Source organism: Eretmochelys imbricata, chromosome 27 (assembly GCF_965152235.1).
Source record: "Eretmochelys imbricata isolate rEreImb1 chromosome 27, rEreImb1.hap1, whole genome shotgun sequence".
Lineage (NCBI taxonomy): Eukaryota > Metazoa > Chordata > Testudines > Cheloniidae > Eretmochelys > Eretmochelys imbricata.
The window spans coordinates 3,641,234-3,657,096 of NC_135598.1; the positions used below are offsets into that span (position 1 = coordinate 3,641,234).

Below are 15,863 nucleotides of genomic sequence, written 5' to 3' on the forward strand. Positions count from 1 at the left end.
CACCACTGCTTCCGGCACAGTCATTGCTGCTGTGGGTGCAGTCGGCACCATTGTTTTCCGCACCGACCCATCGCCACCAGAGCTCTCGCCTTCGTTGCGCCAGGTGCCACTCTCCTCATCGCCTCTGCTACCCGCACCTGTGGCCTGGACGTCCCATTTCCTGCACTCAGCATCCATCGCATGGGTCCTTCAGCGCCGCTGCTGGCAGTGCTGAATCTCGTTTCGCGTCCCGCACTGACAGGCACAGCACCAGGTGATTGGACCATTTCTGAACTCCCAGACACCCCTTCGTTGGCTCCCTGGGGAGCAATAGGGGAGATTTTAAAGGCCCCAGTCAGAAAAGCCACGTCTAGCTGGCCTAGTGGCTGGGGGGAAGCAGTAGACGCGATATATCCTGTTTGTAGTAAGGCTTTTGACATCCTCGTAAGCAAAGTAGGGAAATGTGGTCTACATTGGGGTTCGCAACCTTTTTCTTTCTGAGCCTCCCCCTAAACATGTTGTAAAAACTCCACAGCCCCCCTCTGCCACAACAACTGGTTTTCTGCATATAAAAGTCAGGGCCGGTGTGAAGGGATAGGAAGCAGGACAATTGCCCCACGCGGTGGGGTTTCAGCCCTCTGCCCTGGGCCGCAGCATGTCTAACACTGGCCCTGTTTGTTGGACCCCCTGAAACCTGCTTACAGCCCCCCAGGAGCCCCTGTCCCCCTGGTTGAAAATCACTGGTCTAAATGAAATTACTGCAAGGTTGATGCACAACTGGTTGAAACCCCCATACTCAAGGGGTAGTTCTCAATAGTTTGCTCCAGTCTGGGAAGACGTGTCCAGTGTGGTCCCACGGGGTCAGTCCTGGGTCCGGTACTACTCAGTATTTTCATTAAAGACTTGGATAATGGAATAGAGAGTGCGCTTATAAAATATGTGGATGACCCCAAGCAGGGAGGGGTTGCGAGCACTTTGGAGGACAGGATTAGAATTCATAATGACTCTGACAAATTAGTGAATTGGTCTGAAATCAACAAGATGAAATTAGTTAAAGACTAGTGTGAGGTACTATGCTTAGGAAAACAAAAAGGAGTCTGGTGGCACCTTAAAGACTAACAGATTTATTTGGGCATAAGCTTTCATGAGTAAAAACCCCACTTCTTCAGATGCATGGAGTGAAAATGACGGATGCAGGCATTATTATACAGACACATGAAGAGAAGGGAGTTACCTCACAAGTGGAGAACCAGTGTTGACAGGGCCAGTTCAGTCAGGGTGGATGTGGTCCACTCCCAATAATTGATGAGGAGATGTCAATACTAAGAGAGGGGAAGTTGCTTTTGTTGTGAGCCAGCCACTCCCAGTCCCTATTCAAGCCCAAATTAATGGTGTTAAATTTGCAAATGAATTGTAGTTCTGCAGTTTCTCTTTGAAGTCTGTTTTTGAAGTTTTTTGTTGAAGTATGTCTACTTTTAAACCTGTTATAGAATGTCCACGGAGATTGAAGTGTTCTCCTACTGGCTTTCGTTTTGTGTCCATTTATTCTTTTACGTAGAGACTGTCTGGTTTGACCAATGTACATGGCAGAGGGGCATTGCTGGCATGTGATGGCATATATAACATTAGTAGATGTGCAGGTGAATGAGTCCTTGATGGTGTGGCTTGTGTGGTTGGGTCCTGTGATGGAGTCGCTAGAGTAGATATAGGGACAGAGAAGGCAAGGGGGTTTGTTACAGGGATTGGTTCCTGGGTTAGTGTTTCTGTGGTGTGGGGTGTAGTTGCTGGTGAAAGTTTGCTTCAGGTTATGGGGCTGTCTCTAAGTGAGGACTGGCCTGCCTCCCAAGGTCTGTGAGAGTGAGGGATCGTTTTCCAGAATAGGTTGTAGATCGTTGATGATGTGCTGGAGAGGTTTTAGCTGGGGGCTGTGTGTGATGGCCAGGGGTGTTCTGTTATTTTCCTTGTTGGGCCTGTCCTGTAATACGTGACTTCTGGATACGTGTCTCGCTCTGTCAATCTGTTTCCTCACTTTCCCAGGTGGGTATTGTAGTTTTAAGAATGCTTGACAGAGATCTTGTAGGTGTTTGTCTCTGTCTGAGGGGTTGCAGTAAATGCGGCTGTATCTTAGGGCTTGGCTGTAGACAATGGATCGTATGATGTGTCCTGGATGGAAGCTGGAGGCAAGTATAGCGGTCAGTAGGTTTCCGGTATAGGGTGGTGTTTATGTTACCATCGCTTATTTGCACTGTAGTGTCCAGGAAGTCTGATGTTGATGGTGGGATGGAAATTGTTGAAATCCAGGTGGAATTCTTCAAGGGCCTCCTTCCCGTGGATCCATATGATAAAGATGTCACTTAGGAAGGAGAAGTCAAATGAACAACTACAAAATGGTGAACACCTGGCCAGGTGATAGTGCTGCTGGAAAGGGTCTGGGAGTAATAGCCCCCAGTCCTCTGAGCATCCCCTATAGTGTCCGGCCCCTTCTCCACTGGGCACTCACAGAATTACCAGGCCTGCTGCTCCCAAAGGACTAGTGCACCACAGCTTACTAGTTATGTCTTAGATCCCAGCTCCCAAGGGAGGCATGCAGGGTGCAGGCACAACCAGTGGACACTGGTGGCTAATGCATTCAGATCTCCAGTGCATAGGGCATATGCACACCAGAAGTGGAGCACATATAGACACCACATCTTGAAAAACTCTAGTTACTAACGGGTAAGTACCTTCCCACTGTATGATGTGTTGTGCACATGCCTAAATTTACCCAAGGCAGATTATCATATTGCATTCCCGACAGGTGCCCAGCCTAGAAAAGGTGTGTGACACTTTGTTGAAGGACTATCATGGAGAAGATCTCAAGATGGCAATCTACTGCCATCAGTATTGATTGTCTCTCAACTACCGGCCCACCCCCAGAGAACAATGTTATTTCTACACAAGGGCCTGCAGGTGGGGTGAGCACGTCTGGGGGAGGGGGAAGGAGTTTTCCAGCTGAGCACACAGCAGAAAGGTCCAGAGAGGCTATACTTAAGAAGGGGCACTGCTCTGTTCAGCCGTGCTGACCATCACCACATGGCAGAAGGACTGGCTGGAGACCGACAAGGCAGGAGGAATTCTGCCCAGCCTCAACTGTTGACAAATCCCAGAGTCAGAGGCAGGATGAAATCAGACTAGACAAGGGTGCTCATCAGGACGTTTGTTCTTTGGCAAAGATCTGTAACTCTTGAGCCATCTCAGTGACTGTGGTTCATAAATTCCTTTGTTAACCCCGAGTTGCTTGCTTGCCTATCACATTGTCTCTAAGGGGTTAATCTTAAAGCCCAGCGTGGCCACAGCCCAGATGGGACTCAGAGGCAATGTGTGTAAACAAAGCAAGGGGGCTGGGAGGTGTAAGGTCAGGCTTGACAAAGTCCTGGCTGGGATGATTTAATTGGGGATTGGTCCTGCTTTGAGCAGGGGGTTGGACTAGATGACCTCCTGAGGTCCCTTCCAACCCTGATATTCTATGATTCTATGATTCTATGATCTGAGGCCCTGGTTTCAGGCCTGGGGGCAGCTGGACTGCAGAATCCCACATCCCAAGGGAGGGCTCAGTCAAGGGGTCAGACAACCTGTTACCCCTCAGTGCTCACCCCAGCACACCCAGCTATTCCAGTCCTGCTCCAACTTCTTCCCAGATCTGCTAATGCCCCTCAGTCCTCACCCCCAACACCGCATCCCAGCCCTGGGCTTTCCCAGTGCGTCTCAGTGTTGGATTGCATTATCCCTTTCTGCCGCCATCCAGCTCTTTAGCCCCTAGTGGGAACACCAGGGATTTCCCTACACCCCCCCTGAATTTCCCCAACGCCCCCCCGCCCCAGTTTTGTGAACTAGTTACATGCAGTGTTGCCAATTTAGTGATTGTTTGGAAATTTGAATTGCAATTGAAACGTTAATACACACTTTAAAAGCATATACAGTGCATGATAAAATACGTGTATCTGAAAAACTATAATGGATTTGAAAAGTATAAACATAGACTAGCTTCCTTGTCCAGCTGTTGTTTTTTATGACAATGTCAGTGCATTCATTTCGGCGATGTTGGCCAACCTAATAATTTCAAATTATGATTTGTAAGCAAAGTCTAAATGAGCTCTCCCTGACAGCTAGTGATGAGCTGGGGGCTGGGAGGGGAAAAGGCTTCAGGACCAGATTGTATTTACATTCACACCTAATCTACCTAGGTATCCAGCAAACAGAGTGGTGTTGCCCAAGTGATAGATTTTGGCTGGGGTTGGGTTACAAATCACTTGAATGGGGGGGGGAGGGGGATGAAATGTTGTTGTTCTTATTGTTGGAGTAAAGGGCAGTAGAACTGTCCTGATCCTCTGCTGACTGAGGGCATCGAGAGAGAGGGTGGGGACAGGTGTTTTGCTTGATGGTCTGCTTGAGTCACAGTACTAGTTGACCTGCCCCTCTCCACTGTTTAAAGACAGAGCTGATTAGGCTCCATAGAGAGTCTTTTGTTCTGTTAAGTGATCACTACAGCTGAAATCACTGAGAATCAGGTCTACATGCTCAGACCTGCAGTGGGGACAGTGTTTCTGTGGAAGAGACAGCCCAGCCTGCACTAGCAGTGAGGTTCCCCCTCTGAGAGCTCAGCTGAAATCACTGAGAGCTGGTGGAACCTCAAGAGACCAACTCTCAGAGGTCACAGTGGCAAGTGGCAGCAGAAGGTGATGGTGCAGGGCCATTGGCAACAGAGCGATAGAGTGAACGGTGGCACAATGAACAACAGTGGCCAGAACGAATAGTGAGCAGCTGGAGGAACAAGCAAGGTGCCTTCTTGCCCCCCAACTGGGAGGTGAACTCACGTGAAAGCACCTCTGAACTCTGAGTCTCCACTGACCAAGGACAACACTGGTGAGTGGGATGCGGTGGAGGGGAAAGTGAGGGGCACGTTAAATAAACATTTGTTTGTTGGGCTATATTTTAGTGACTTTGCTCCAGAATGCCAGATTTGTGACAGGGAATGGAAACTTACATAAATCTGTTTCCTAGTAGACCAAGATTTTTAAAACGCATTATTGTTTTCTCACATTGTTGCTATCTTGAGAGGCCATTATGTTGGGGAGTTTCTGTACTAAGCATTTTTATTATTATAATTAATTTTTACATAAGAACGGCCATACTGGTTCAGACCAATGGTCCATATAGGCCAGTATCCTGTCTTCCGACAGTGGTCAAGGCCAGGTGCCCCAGAGGGAATGAACAGAACAGGTAATCATCAAGTGATCCATTCCCTGTTGCCCACTCTCAGCTTCTGGCAAAGATGCTAGGGACACTCAGAGCATGGTGTTACATCCCTCCCCATTCTGGCTAATAGCCACTGATGGACCTGTTCTCCAGAATTTATCTAGTTCTTTTTTTAATCCTCTTATAGTTTTGGTCTTCACAGCATCCCCTGGCAAAGAGTTTCATGGGTTGACTTTATCTTGTGTGAAGAAGTACTTCCTTTTGTTTTTTTTAAACCTGCTGCCTATTAATGCAATTGGGTGACTGCTAGTTCTTGTGTTATGTGAAGGATTAAATAACATTTCCTTATTCACTTTCTTCACACCAGTCAAGATTTTCTAGACCTCTATCATATCCCCCCTTAGTCGTCTCTTTTCTAAGCTGAAAATTCCTAGTCATTTTAATCTCTCCTCCTGTTTCATCCCCTAATCATTTTAGTTGCCCATCTCTGTACCTTTTCCAATTCCAATATATCCTTTTTGGGATGGGGTGACCAGATCTGCACACAGTATTCAAGGTGTGCGCGTACCATGGATTTATATAGAGGCAATATGATATTTTCTGTCTTATTATCTATCCCTTTCTTAATGATTCCCAACATTCTGTTTGCTGTGTTGACTGCCGCTGCACATTGAGTGGATGTTTTCAGAGAACTATCCACAATGACTCCAACATCTCTTTCTTGAGTGTTAACAGCTAATTTAGACCCCATCATTTTATATGTACAACTGGGATTGTGTTTTCCAATGTGCATTACTTTGAATTTATCAACAGTGAATTTCATCTGCCATTTTGTTGCCCAGTCACCCAGTTTTTTGAGATCCTTTTGTAGCTCTTCGCAGTCTGCTTTGGACTTAACAATCTTGAATAGTTTTGTATCATCTGCAAATTTTGCCACCTCACTGTTTACCCATTTTTCCAGATCATTTATGAATATGTTGAACCGTAATGGTCCCCGTACCGACCCCTCAGGGATACCACTATTTATCTCTCTCCATTCTGAAAATGGATAATTTATTCCTACCCTTTGTTTCCCATCTTTTAACCAGTTACTGAACCATGAGAGGACTTCCCTCTTATCCCATGATGGTTTACTTTTCAAAAGTCAATTTAAATTAAATATTTTTTTAAAAGAAATTATATTTGCTTTAGAAATCTAGAACTGTTACGTGTTTTGGTGTATTTTGCATTATCCTTATGTTAAATTTGCATTATCCTAACAAAACATTTAATTTATTCATATCTCTTTTATATGTTGCAGGCCAAAGTGAAAATGAAAAGACAAAAAATAATGCAACAATTTTTCCACTCAAAGGCCTCAAAAAAAAAAAAGGTGAAGAACACATCAAGAACCAAGAATATATCAACATGTCATCTGAAGTTTCAAGTGGTGTATCTACATCTGACCAGCCCGAAGCACAAATACAGCTACGTACTGAAGAAACAGTGTCTCCAAAACCTAAAGGCAGTTCCCGATGTTTGTCTGTCAAATTGTTCCCATTTATTGAAGTTACAAAAGATGGCTACTGGTGCACCTCTTGCAAAGAAGCTTACGAAGAAGGAAAGCTTCCCAATGCTACAGTTGGTAAAAGTGGAGGAGCTGGGCTTGTCAGACCGATCAGCAAAGCCAATGCTGACAAACGACATGAAAAGGCTGCAAAACACCAGGTCTCTGGAGTGCATAAACATGCAGAAAGCCTTATAAGCCCCCTTTCAAAGCCAATTTTAGAAGTACTTAATGAGGCTGTTAAGAATGCTGGAGATACAACACAGTTCATGCGAACAAACATGGCTGTGGCATCCTACTTTCTATTTAAGCAAGAGATACCACACACTACAAACTGGAGGCCAATGTTAAGTGCATTGTTACTTGTTCATCCTGAAGTTGAACACTGGTTCCGAACAAGACCAGCAAATGCTCACTATCTTTCTGCAAGAAACTCAACTGACTGGCTAGAAGCATGCGGTGCAACAGTGAAAGACTCAACAATTGAAAAAGTGAAGAACTCTCTTATCACATTCAAAAAATTTGCATACATGGCTGACGAATGCACCGATGCAAAAGGTCATCAAGTATTAAGTCATTGTGTACGTTATCTTGATGTCAGTGGTAGGCCAGTAGATGCATTTCTAGATGTTCAAGTTATAGAAGACACATCGGCTGCATGTGTGACAACCCACATCTTAGAAGAGTTAAATGCTTGTCAATTGGACCCCAAAGAGATGGCTGCTTGTGCATTTGATGGAGCTGCAAACTTCTCTGGAAGACATGGGGGAGTACAAGCTTTGCTCAGAGAAAAGTGTAACCTTAATCTCTCCTATACACACTGCAGAGGCCATCTACTCCAAATAGCGCTAGTACGAGCTGAAGACTCTTCAAAAGACATTTAAAAAGCTAAAAATTTAATGTCTTCATAATATTCTTTTTTCAGCAAGAGTCCAGAAAGACTGAATATCTTGGAAAATATAGAAGATACACTGGGACTGAAGTTCAAATTAGTCCAACTTAGGAAAACTCGCTGGCTTTCTCATGAGCGATCCTTGGCTGTTGTCTTAAAACTACTCCAGCCGTTAGTACTGGCTTTGGAAAGTATCTACCAAGATGGGGTGGATCCATCAATGACGCTGGTGGATTACTTTTGCTACTACGTTCATAGAAGACTATTGCGATTCTCTCTCTTGTAAGTCTACTGTTGAAACTACTTGGGTCATTAAACAATGCCATCCAGGCATCTGCTACAACAGTAGTAGATCTTTGTCCAGCAATAGAAGCTACATTTGGATCAATCAGAGAGCTATCCATTGAAAACGTACTGGAAGAAGCAAGGACGTCAGTCCAGAAGTTGACTAATGAAGGCATTTATATTGAATCCTTAAGTTAAGAGGACAAGAAGTGTTTGTTAAGACAATCAAAAAAGTACATAGACTTGATTCTTAAAAATCTACAACAGCGACTTCTAGATTCTACTCAACCCCTATGTAGCTTTTACAGATCCTTGTCCTATAAAACACCGACAGTTGAGTGGAGTGAGGCACTGCCGGCAATGGGGCTGCCATGCGCTCAGGACAGAATAGAGAATTTGAACACACAGTGGAATATCGTATGACGAATGAATGAAGATTTGACTTCAACTTCCTTTTTATCATAACTAGTGGCTCGACCCGATCTTTGTGCTATGTTTCCTGGGATGAAAGAAGTAGAAATTCATCTCTTGCTACTCCCAGTCACAAGAGCTACAGTTGAGCGTTCTTTTGCCTTGTTGAATAGAATTTTGTGTTTTGAAAGAAGTCGCCTTGTGCCTGATCATGTGAATGATCTAATGAGCATATCAATTGAAGGAATGGAAGTACCAGACACACGAGAAACCACCAAAGAGGAACACATTGCATTCAAGAAGTTCGTTAACAGAGTTGTGCAAAATTATAACAAGAAACCAAGAAGGATATAGATGTAGAGCTTCATAGAAGGCTTGAGTAGCCAACTTTAATTTAATCTAATAAAATGGTCATGAAACATTTTCCCGTTTTTACTATGGTGCCATACAGCCCACCTTCATAGAATCATAGAATCATAGAATATCAGGGTTGGAAGGGACCCCTGAAGGTCATCTAGTCCAACCCCCTGCTCGAAGCAGGACCAATTCCCAGTTAAATCATCCCAGCCAGGGCTTTGTCAAGCCTGACCTTGAAAACTTCCAAGGAAGGAGATTCCACCACCTCCCTAGGCAACGCATTCCAGTGTTTCACCACCCTCTTAGTGAAAAAGTTTTTCCTAATATCCAATCTAAACCTCCCCCACTGCAACTTGAGGCCATTACTCCTCGTTCTGTCATCTGCTACCATTGAGAACAGTCTAGAGCCATCCTCTTTGGAACCCCCTTTCAGGTAGTTGAAAGCAGCTATCAAATCCCCCCTAATTCTTCTCTTCTGCAGGCTAAACAATCCCAGCTCCCTCAGCCTCTCCTCATAAGTCATGTGTTCTAGACCCCTAATCATTTTTGTTGCCCTTCGCTGGACTCTCTCCAATTTATCCACATCCTTCTTGTAGTGTGGGGCCCAAAACTGGACACAGTACTCCAGATGAGGCCTCACCAATGTCGAATAGAGGGGGACGATCACGTCCCTCGATCTGCTCGCTATGCCCCTACTTATACATCCCAAAATGCCATTGGCCTTCTTGGCAACAAGGGCACACTGCTGACTCATATCCAGCTTCTCGTCCACTGTCACCCCTAGGTCCTTTTCCGCAGAACTGCTGCCTAGCCATTCGGTCCCTAGTCTGTAGCGGTGCATTGGATTCTTCCATCCTAAGTGCAGGACCCTGCACTTATCCTTATTGAACCTCATCAGATTTCTTTTGGCCCAATCCTCCAATTTGTCTAGGTCCTTCTGTATCCTATCCCTCCCCTCCAGCGTATCTACCACTCCTCCCAGTTTAGTATCGTCCGCAAATTTGCTGAGAGTGCAATCCACACCATCCTCCAGATCATTAATGAAGATATTGAACAAAACCGGCCCCAGGACTGACCCCTGGGGCACTCCACTTGACACCGGCTGCCAACTAGACATGGAGCCATTGATCACTACCCGTTGAGCCCGACAATCTAGCCAGCTTTCTACCCACCCTATAGTGCATTCATCCAGCCCATACTTCCTTAACTTGCTGACAAGAATACTGTGGGAGACCGTGTCAAAAGCTTTGCTAAAGTCAAGAAACAATACATCCTTCAACCTTCACCCTCACGGTCTCACCCCTCATCGGCCCTGACACTCCCCCCCTGCCCAGTAAATTCGAACACCCCCCCCCAATTTCAATTCCTGGGGAAAACACTGTGGCAACACTCTCCCAGGAGTTTGCTCCCTTGAATGGTGCATCTTCCCCTTTCTCTCCTGGCTCAGATGCTTCTGAAGGCAGCAGATGGCTCTGCGCTGAAGAATGAGAAGCTGCAGCTCTTTGTTAGCTATGGAGATAAGAATAAGGCCCAGACCTTCCTGACGGACGAGTCTGGCAGAGCCTCCTTTGAGCTGGACACCTCTGGCTGGACCGGGAGCGTCACTCTGAAGGTAAGCGACGGGCCTCTGAGCCCCAGTGTGGCCCCTGCACTCCAGCCTCTGTTATTGTGTCTGTGATTTCTGATGTTTATTAGGGTAGTGCCTAAGGAGCAGCCAGGATCTGGGCCCCATGGTGCTGGGCGCTGCACACACTCAGCGTAGCAAACGGCCCTGCCCGAAGAGCCTGCAGGCTGAATAGCCAGGCCAGACGGTGGGTGGAGGAAGGCGTAGAACCCACCAGCAGAGTCATCAATGGGGTGACACAAACGGCATCTTAGTGCCACCACTTGTCTTCTCATTCATATTCGGGGTGGGGTTTAGTTAGGAAGGTCGCCCCCTTCGGGCAGCTCAGCTCAGGAGCTGCCCCATTGCCACTGTTGGGCTGCCCCATTCGAACCACTGGGGTTTTCCAGGTCACTCTTACGGACGCAGGGTGAGAGGCCATGGGGGTGAGCTCAGTCAGCAGCATCAGAGCCTGGCCTGTCCTGGCTGCATTCCTGTCCTGTGCTGGGTACTCACCACCCCGGCGATCCCCATCTCTCTCTCTGTCCCCCACGGGCACTTCAAGCAGGTGAACGACAGCGCTGGGGATGACACAGTCTCTCCCATTTACCCGGATACCCATCGTCACCTGGAGTCCTTCTACTCCAAGAGCCAGAGTTTCCTAAAGATCCACTCGCTGGGTGGGGTGCTGCCCTGCGACCAGGCCCAGCAGCTCCAGGTGGATTACATCATTGCTAGGGAGGCCCTGGGGAACGTGTCCAGGAGCCTGGATTTCATCTTCCTGGTGAGCCCCATCCTGGGAGACTAAAGCGTGTGTGTGTGTGTGTGTGTGAGCACATGTGTGTGTTAGCATGAGCTGCGGAGTCAGTGCTGTGACCCCACAGCAGAGCAGTGGGGAATGGAACGGTTCCTTTGAATTACAAGGGCTGGCCTAGATCAGGACGAGACTTTTCCCCTTTCCCCACTAGGGGCTCTGGTTCCAATCTGGCCCCAAAGTGGGGGCTGGCTGGCCTGGGGGGGCTGGGGAATGGGATACCTGCCTGAATTGCACCCCCACCTCTGCTGGCTCAGTCTGTGGGGAGGAGAGGCTGCACCCTCCCCTGACTCCAGCCTGCGTGGCCATCCCCACGTCGGGGCATTTGTCATCCCCCTGTATAGCATCAGCTCGTGACCCACTGTGCCTAGGGTAGCCCTCACTGGAAATGCCAAGGTCAGGGCAGGCTGCAAACAGAAGAGCAGATTCTCTGAAAACTGGTGGTCACACTGAAGTTGGACTCACCAACCAGTCGCAAACTGCTCCTGATTCCCCACACTGGTTGTCAAGAAGCTAAAAAAGAAATCACACAGCCCCCTTTACTGCATTCCAGTTCTCTGGCTTCCAATCAGCGCCAAGGTCCAGTACAGTGAGAAGTCATTTAAAACCTCTACTCACTATACAAAATGTTCTTCTGACCCCAAAGCGTGAGCCACGTCACCAAGTCAATGTTAGTTTGGATCTTACCCAAATACCACACTGGCAGCCAATCCTTTAGTGTCTGAAATGAAAGGTTTCTTATAAGGAAAAAGGAAAGAAGAAGAGGGGAGTTGTTAAATGGTAAAGCAATCACACTCAGAGACTTCAAAGTCCATATATCAGGTTCTGAGCAGTATTGGTGAGTTTGCTGGCTTGAAAGTCCCTCTGGAACTGATCCACAGCTTGGATGGGTCATTCAGTCTTTTGTTCAGAGCTTCGTTTGTGGAAAAGTGACTCCAGAAATAAGAAGCAAAAAAGGAGACAAAATGGAGACAATGCAGCTGCCCTTTATAGTCCTTTTGGCTTTGCCATTCCTTTGTCCCAAACACAAGCTGCACAGCACATGGCATGGAAAAGCCTTAGAGTTCTCTGTCCACCAGCCTGCCCTACAGGCCTTGCTGACTCATAAGGTGTGTCCCCTAGTTCCTTTCAATGGGTTCACTGTAGGGCTGATGACCCGTGATGTGCCATCAAACAGGCTAGGCAGTGCTGATGCCAGTCTGTGTGGGGGTGTCACCCAGAACCACAGCAAGAGTTTTGAAACACAGATGTACCATACAGGCCTAGAACACAATACAAAGGTGATACAAACATATAAACAAGATCATCATGCTTGGCAAATCATACCATTTACACAGACACCTCACATGGCATATCTGGTCAGATTCCCTGCAATTTTATAATGTTGGTATCAATCATACCATAAAGTGTCTCCCAGATTCCACACAGCATCACAGGCTCAGTGACTCCCATCTCCTCCTCCGCAGGTCGTGGCCAAGGGAGCCATCGCCAGGATCCTCCACAAGGGGCTGGACCTCAGGGAGGGGGCTGGTAAGTGGCGGGGGAGGGGTCTGTGCAGATATGGGGCGCCCAGGGGGCAACGGGGGATTGAGCCCCAAAGCAGGGGCCGGGCTGGAGGAGGGGGCTCTGCCTGCTGGGCCTGACTTCCCCTGGGTGTTTCCTACCATCCCTAGGGCTGAAGGGCTCCTTCTCTGTGGAGCTGCCCATCGGTGCTGAGCTGGCGCCCGCTGCCAAGGTGCTGGGTTACACGGTGCTGCCCGATGGTGAGATGGCTGCCGACAGCACCCTGCTGCGCATGGCCAAGTGCCTCCCGAACAAGGTGAGCCTGGGGCTCGGGGCGGAGGAGCCTCTGGGGTGGGGAAATCCCTCCCTGCCCCATAACAGGCGCGCTGAGCAGGGGCATCGCTGGGTGCCCTCGGCCCCCCTTTCCCCGGCCTTACAGCAGCGCCAGGCTCTTAGTGATTGTGCCGGCTCCGGTGAATTGATCACGAGCCATTTCATCCCCGTCTGCAGGCGCAACAGGAAATGCTCCTGCCCCACACAGCGTAGGAGCAGGTGCCTACACTCTCCCCCCGCCCCCATTCCGCTCGCCCTGGCCCCAGCAAGTACCTGCTTCCCCAAACCCTTCCTGCCTCCCCCAGCCCACCCTGCTTCCCCCACGGACTCAGCCTCTCACTCCGGGCCCAGCAGGTACCTGCTGCCTGCCTGCCCCACCTCTCGCCCTCCCTATACCCAGCTCCCCAGAGCTCCTGCTTCTCCTGTCCCTCCCGCCCCACTGACCAGGTCCAGGCAGGTACCTGTGACCCAGCCCCTCCCCGTCCCACTCTGGGCTTCCCGGCAGGGACCTGCTGCCCTGAGCCTCCCCACTCCCCAGTCTGCCCAGCCACATGCTCCCCCAACCCCGCAGAACTTCTGCCGCCTCAATCCTACCCACTGCCCATCCTCCAAACTGCACTGCCTCTGCTCACCCTTGGAGATTCCTGGGGTGGGGGGGCAGGATATGATGGTCTGATCCCCCTTCCTCTCTGGAGTCTTGTGGGGGTCGCCAGCTGGCTATATTTCTTTAGAGGGCTTCTAAAGACTGGGGCACAAGTGTCAACAGACCCCCTTGCCCCCGGCAGTGCTGTGCGTGTCCAGACACACTGGGAGGGGCAGGAGAGTGGAGAAGCCAAAGGACAGACAGCAGCCCAGGGCTTCGTCCTTGTCAAGAATCTCAGGACTTTTAGGGGTCTGACGCATGAGTTTTATCTGGGGGGGCTGGCGATCCCATCGTATCCCTACCCTCCTGCACCTCCTATCCCGCTACCCCCGGGGTGTCTATGAATAACTGCAGCTCCATGAGCCATCCCACAGGGGCGCTGAATGAGCCTGGACTCTCTCAATCCTCGCGCCCCCGAGCACCGACTCCCAAAGCCCCAGCCCTTCAGCCAGTGGGGTCTGGGGCCAGAGTGAAACTTGGTGCCTGCCCCGCCCCTGCCCTGGCCTGGCTCCTCCTGCCCCTGGGGGTCTCTCTCCCCCTCCCCTCTGACACGCTGTGCCTCCCCAGGTGAAGCTGGCCTTCTCGCAGGACCGGGCCTTGCCTGGCTCAGAGCTCCAGCTACGGGTGCAGGCTGCCCCCGGGTCCCTGTGCGCCGTCCGCGCCGTGGATCAGAGCGTGCTGCTCATGAAGCCTGAGGCCGAGCTCAGCGTCGACATGGTAAGTCCACAGCAGCTCGGCCGCTCGCCTGGCCCCTCCCACTTGAGTCCTCCCCCCATGCAGGTAGGGGCGATGCACGGCTGCTGGGGGACCTCGAGGCCACCTCTCCCCGTCTGAGGGCTGCTCCCATGGCACTTGACAGCCCCTAACTCTGGGGGTCCCCGTTTGCCTTGCCTGTTCTCCCATCAGCCCATGCAGTGCCCCGCTCCCGGCACCCCCTCCCCCCAGCTCTGGCTGGGAACATGGAGCTCGGAGCTGAGATAATGGCCGGGGTAATCGGAGCTCGCTCTGCAGGGCAGAGCTGGTCCCCAGGGGCAGGGACTGGAGAATTCCCTGCCCCCCATGTACAGCAGGGGTCAGCTGGCCAGGTGCATTGTGGGAGTTGTCCCTGCCCGGGTGATGATTCGGAATCGCACTCGGCCCATCGCTGGCGCCTGCCATCCAGGGGCTCACGGGCTCTGCACATGGCGAGTGGAGCCTCCCAAGTCCCGTGGGGCAGCAGAAGCTGGAACTCGTGCCTCAGCCCCTGGCTCATCGTGTCCCTGCGAGCCATGTTCCCAGTGCCAGCCCCCAGCGAGGCCCCTCTGTGATCCGGACAGAGTGGGGGAGGGGCACTAAAAGCCATTCACTGCCCCACGGAGAGAAGGGGCACGTGACCTCCCTCCCCCAGGTTCTCCCAGGGCATTGGGAGCCACAGGTCCCTCTCCTAGGACTGTGTGGGGGAGATGCAGGGACAGACGCCCATGTGGGGGACGGGGCTGGGTGCTGGGCAGGGTGCGGGGAGATGTCCAGGCTAGAGATGAGGCTGGGGCGAGAGCGGAGGTTTGTGGGGTGATGTGTTAGTGGGAGGAGGGGCAGGAGCTGGCTCTGTGGTAGCTCGTGTCTTGGTTTCATGGCTGATCTGTTCTGTGTTTGTCTTTAGGTCTATAACTTGCTCCCCGATTTTCCCCAAGGAGACTATCCCGCCGCAGCTCACGAGCCTGACTCATGTTCTAATATGCACGGCCCTCTAGCTCCAGCTTTTCACTGCCATGGCTTAAGTCACAGGTGGAGGTGTCGCAGAGGGACTAGCAGCTGGACTCCTCCACCACGTGACGCCTACAGCCTGTTTAAGGTAGGGTTGCTCCTGGCCATGCCTCACACTCCTCTGTAGCCTGAAAGGACTAAGCTGGCTCCAATGTGCTCAGAGCTGCTGGCACCCAGGGATGACATCCCACCAAACAGTCCGGCCTCTTCTAATGAATCCCCAGGGACGCTCCCAGCTAACTCAGGCCTGGGAAACACCTCCCCAGCCACCTTCAGACACGGCCCAGGCCCCGGGACAGATCTCCGACGTATTCAGAGAGCAGGAACGCCCCATCCCGCCCCACTCCTGGGCACAGGGGTGTTACAGGCGGGGCTGGCAGCACCACCTCCACTTACGGTTCTCTGGCACTTCCCGTTAGAAGTTTTCATTTCTTGTAACTTTGTCTGACTGAAACGTTTGGGACTGAAATTCCTCCAGCCAGGGGTCAGCCTCAGGCCGAACTTTCTGAGGCATTTCAG

General features: G+C 50.3%; 1 protein-coding gene across 1 annotated transcript in view; it reads left to right on the forward strand.

Annotated features, from left to right (window-relative positions):
• LOC144257828 (alpha-2-macroglobulin-like protein 1) overlaps positions 1-15,863 on the forward strand; it is a 51,513-nt gene that overhangs the window by 18,104 nt on the left and 17,546 nt on the right. Inside the window, exons 12-16 of the mRNA XM_077805998.1 lie at positions 10,153-10,317; positions 10,877-11,092; positions 12,589-12,652; positions 12,796-12,941; positions 14,169-14,318. Coding sequence (XP_077662124.1) covers positions 10,153-10,317; positions 10,877-11,092; positions 12,589-12,652; positions 12,796-12,941; positions 14,169-14,318 — 741 coding nt within the window. The remainder of the gene's footprint in view (positions 1-10,152; positions 10,318-10,876; positions 11,093-12,588; positions 12,653-12,795; positions 12,942-14,168; positions 14,319-15,863) is intronic.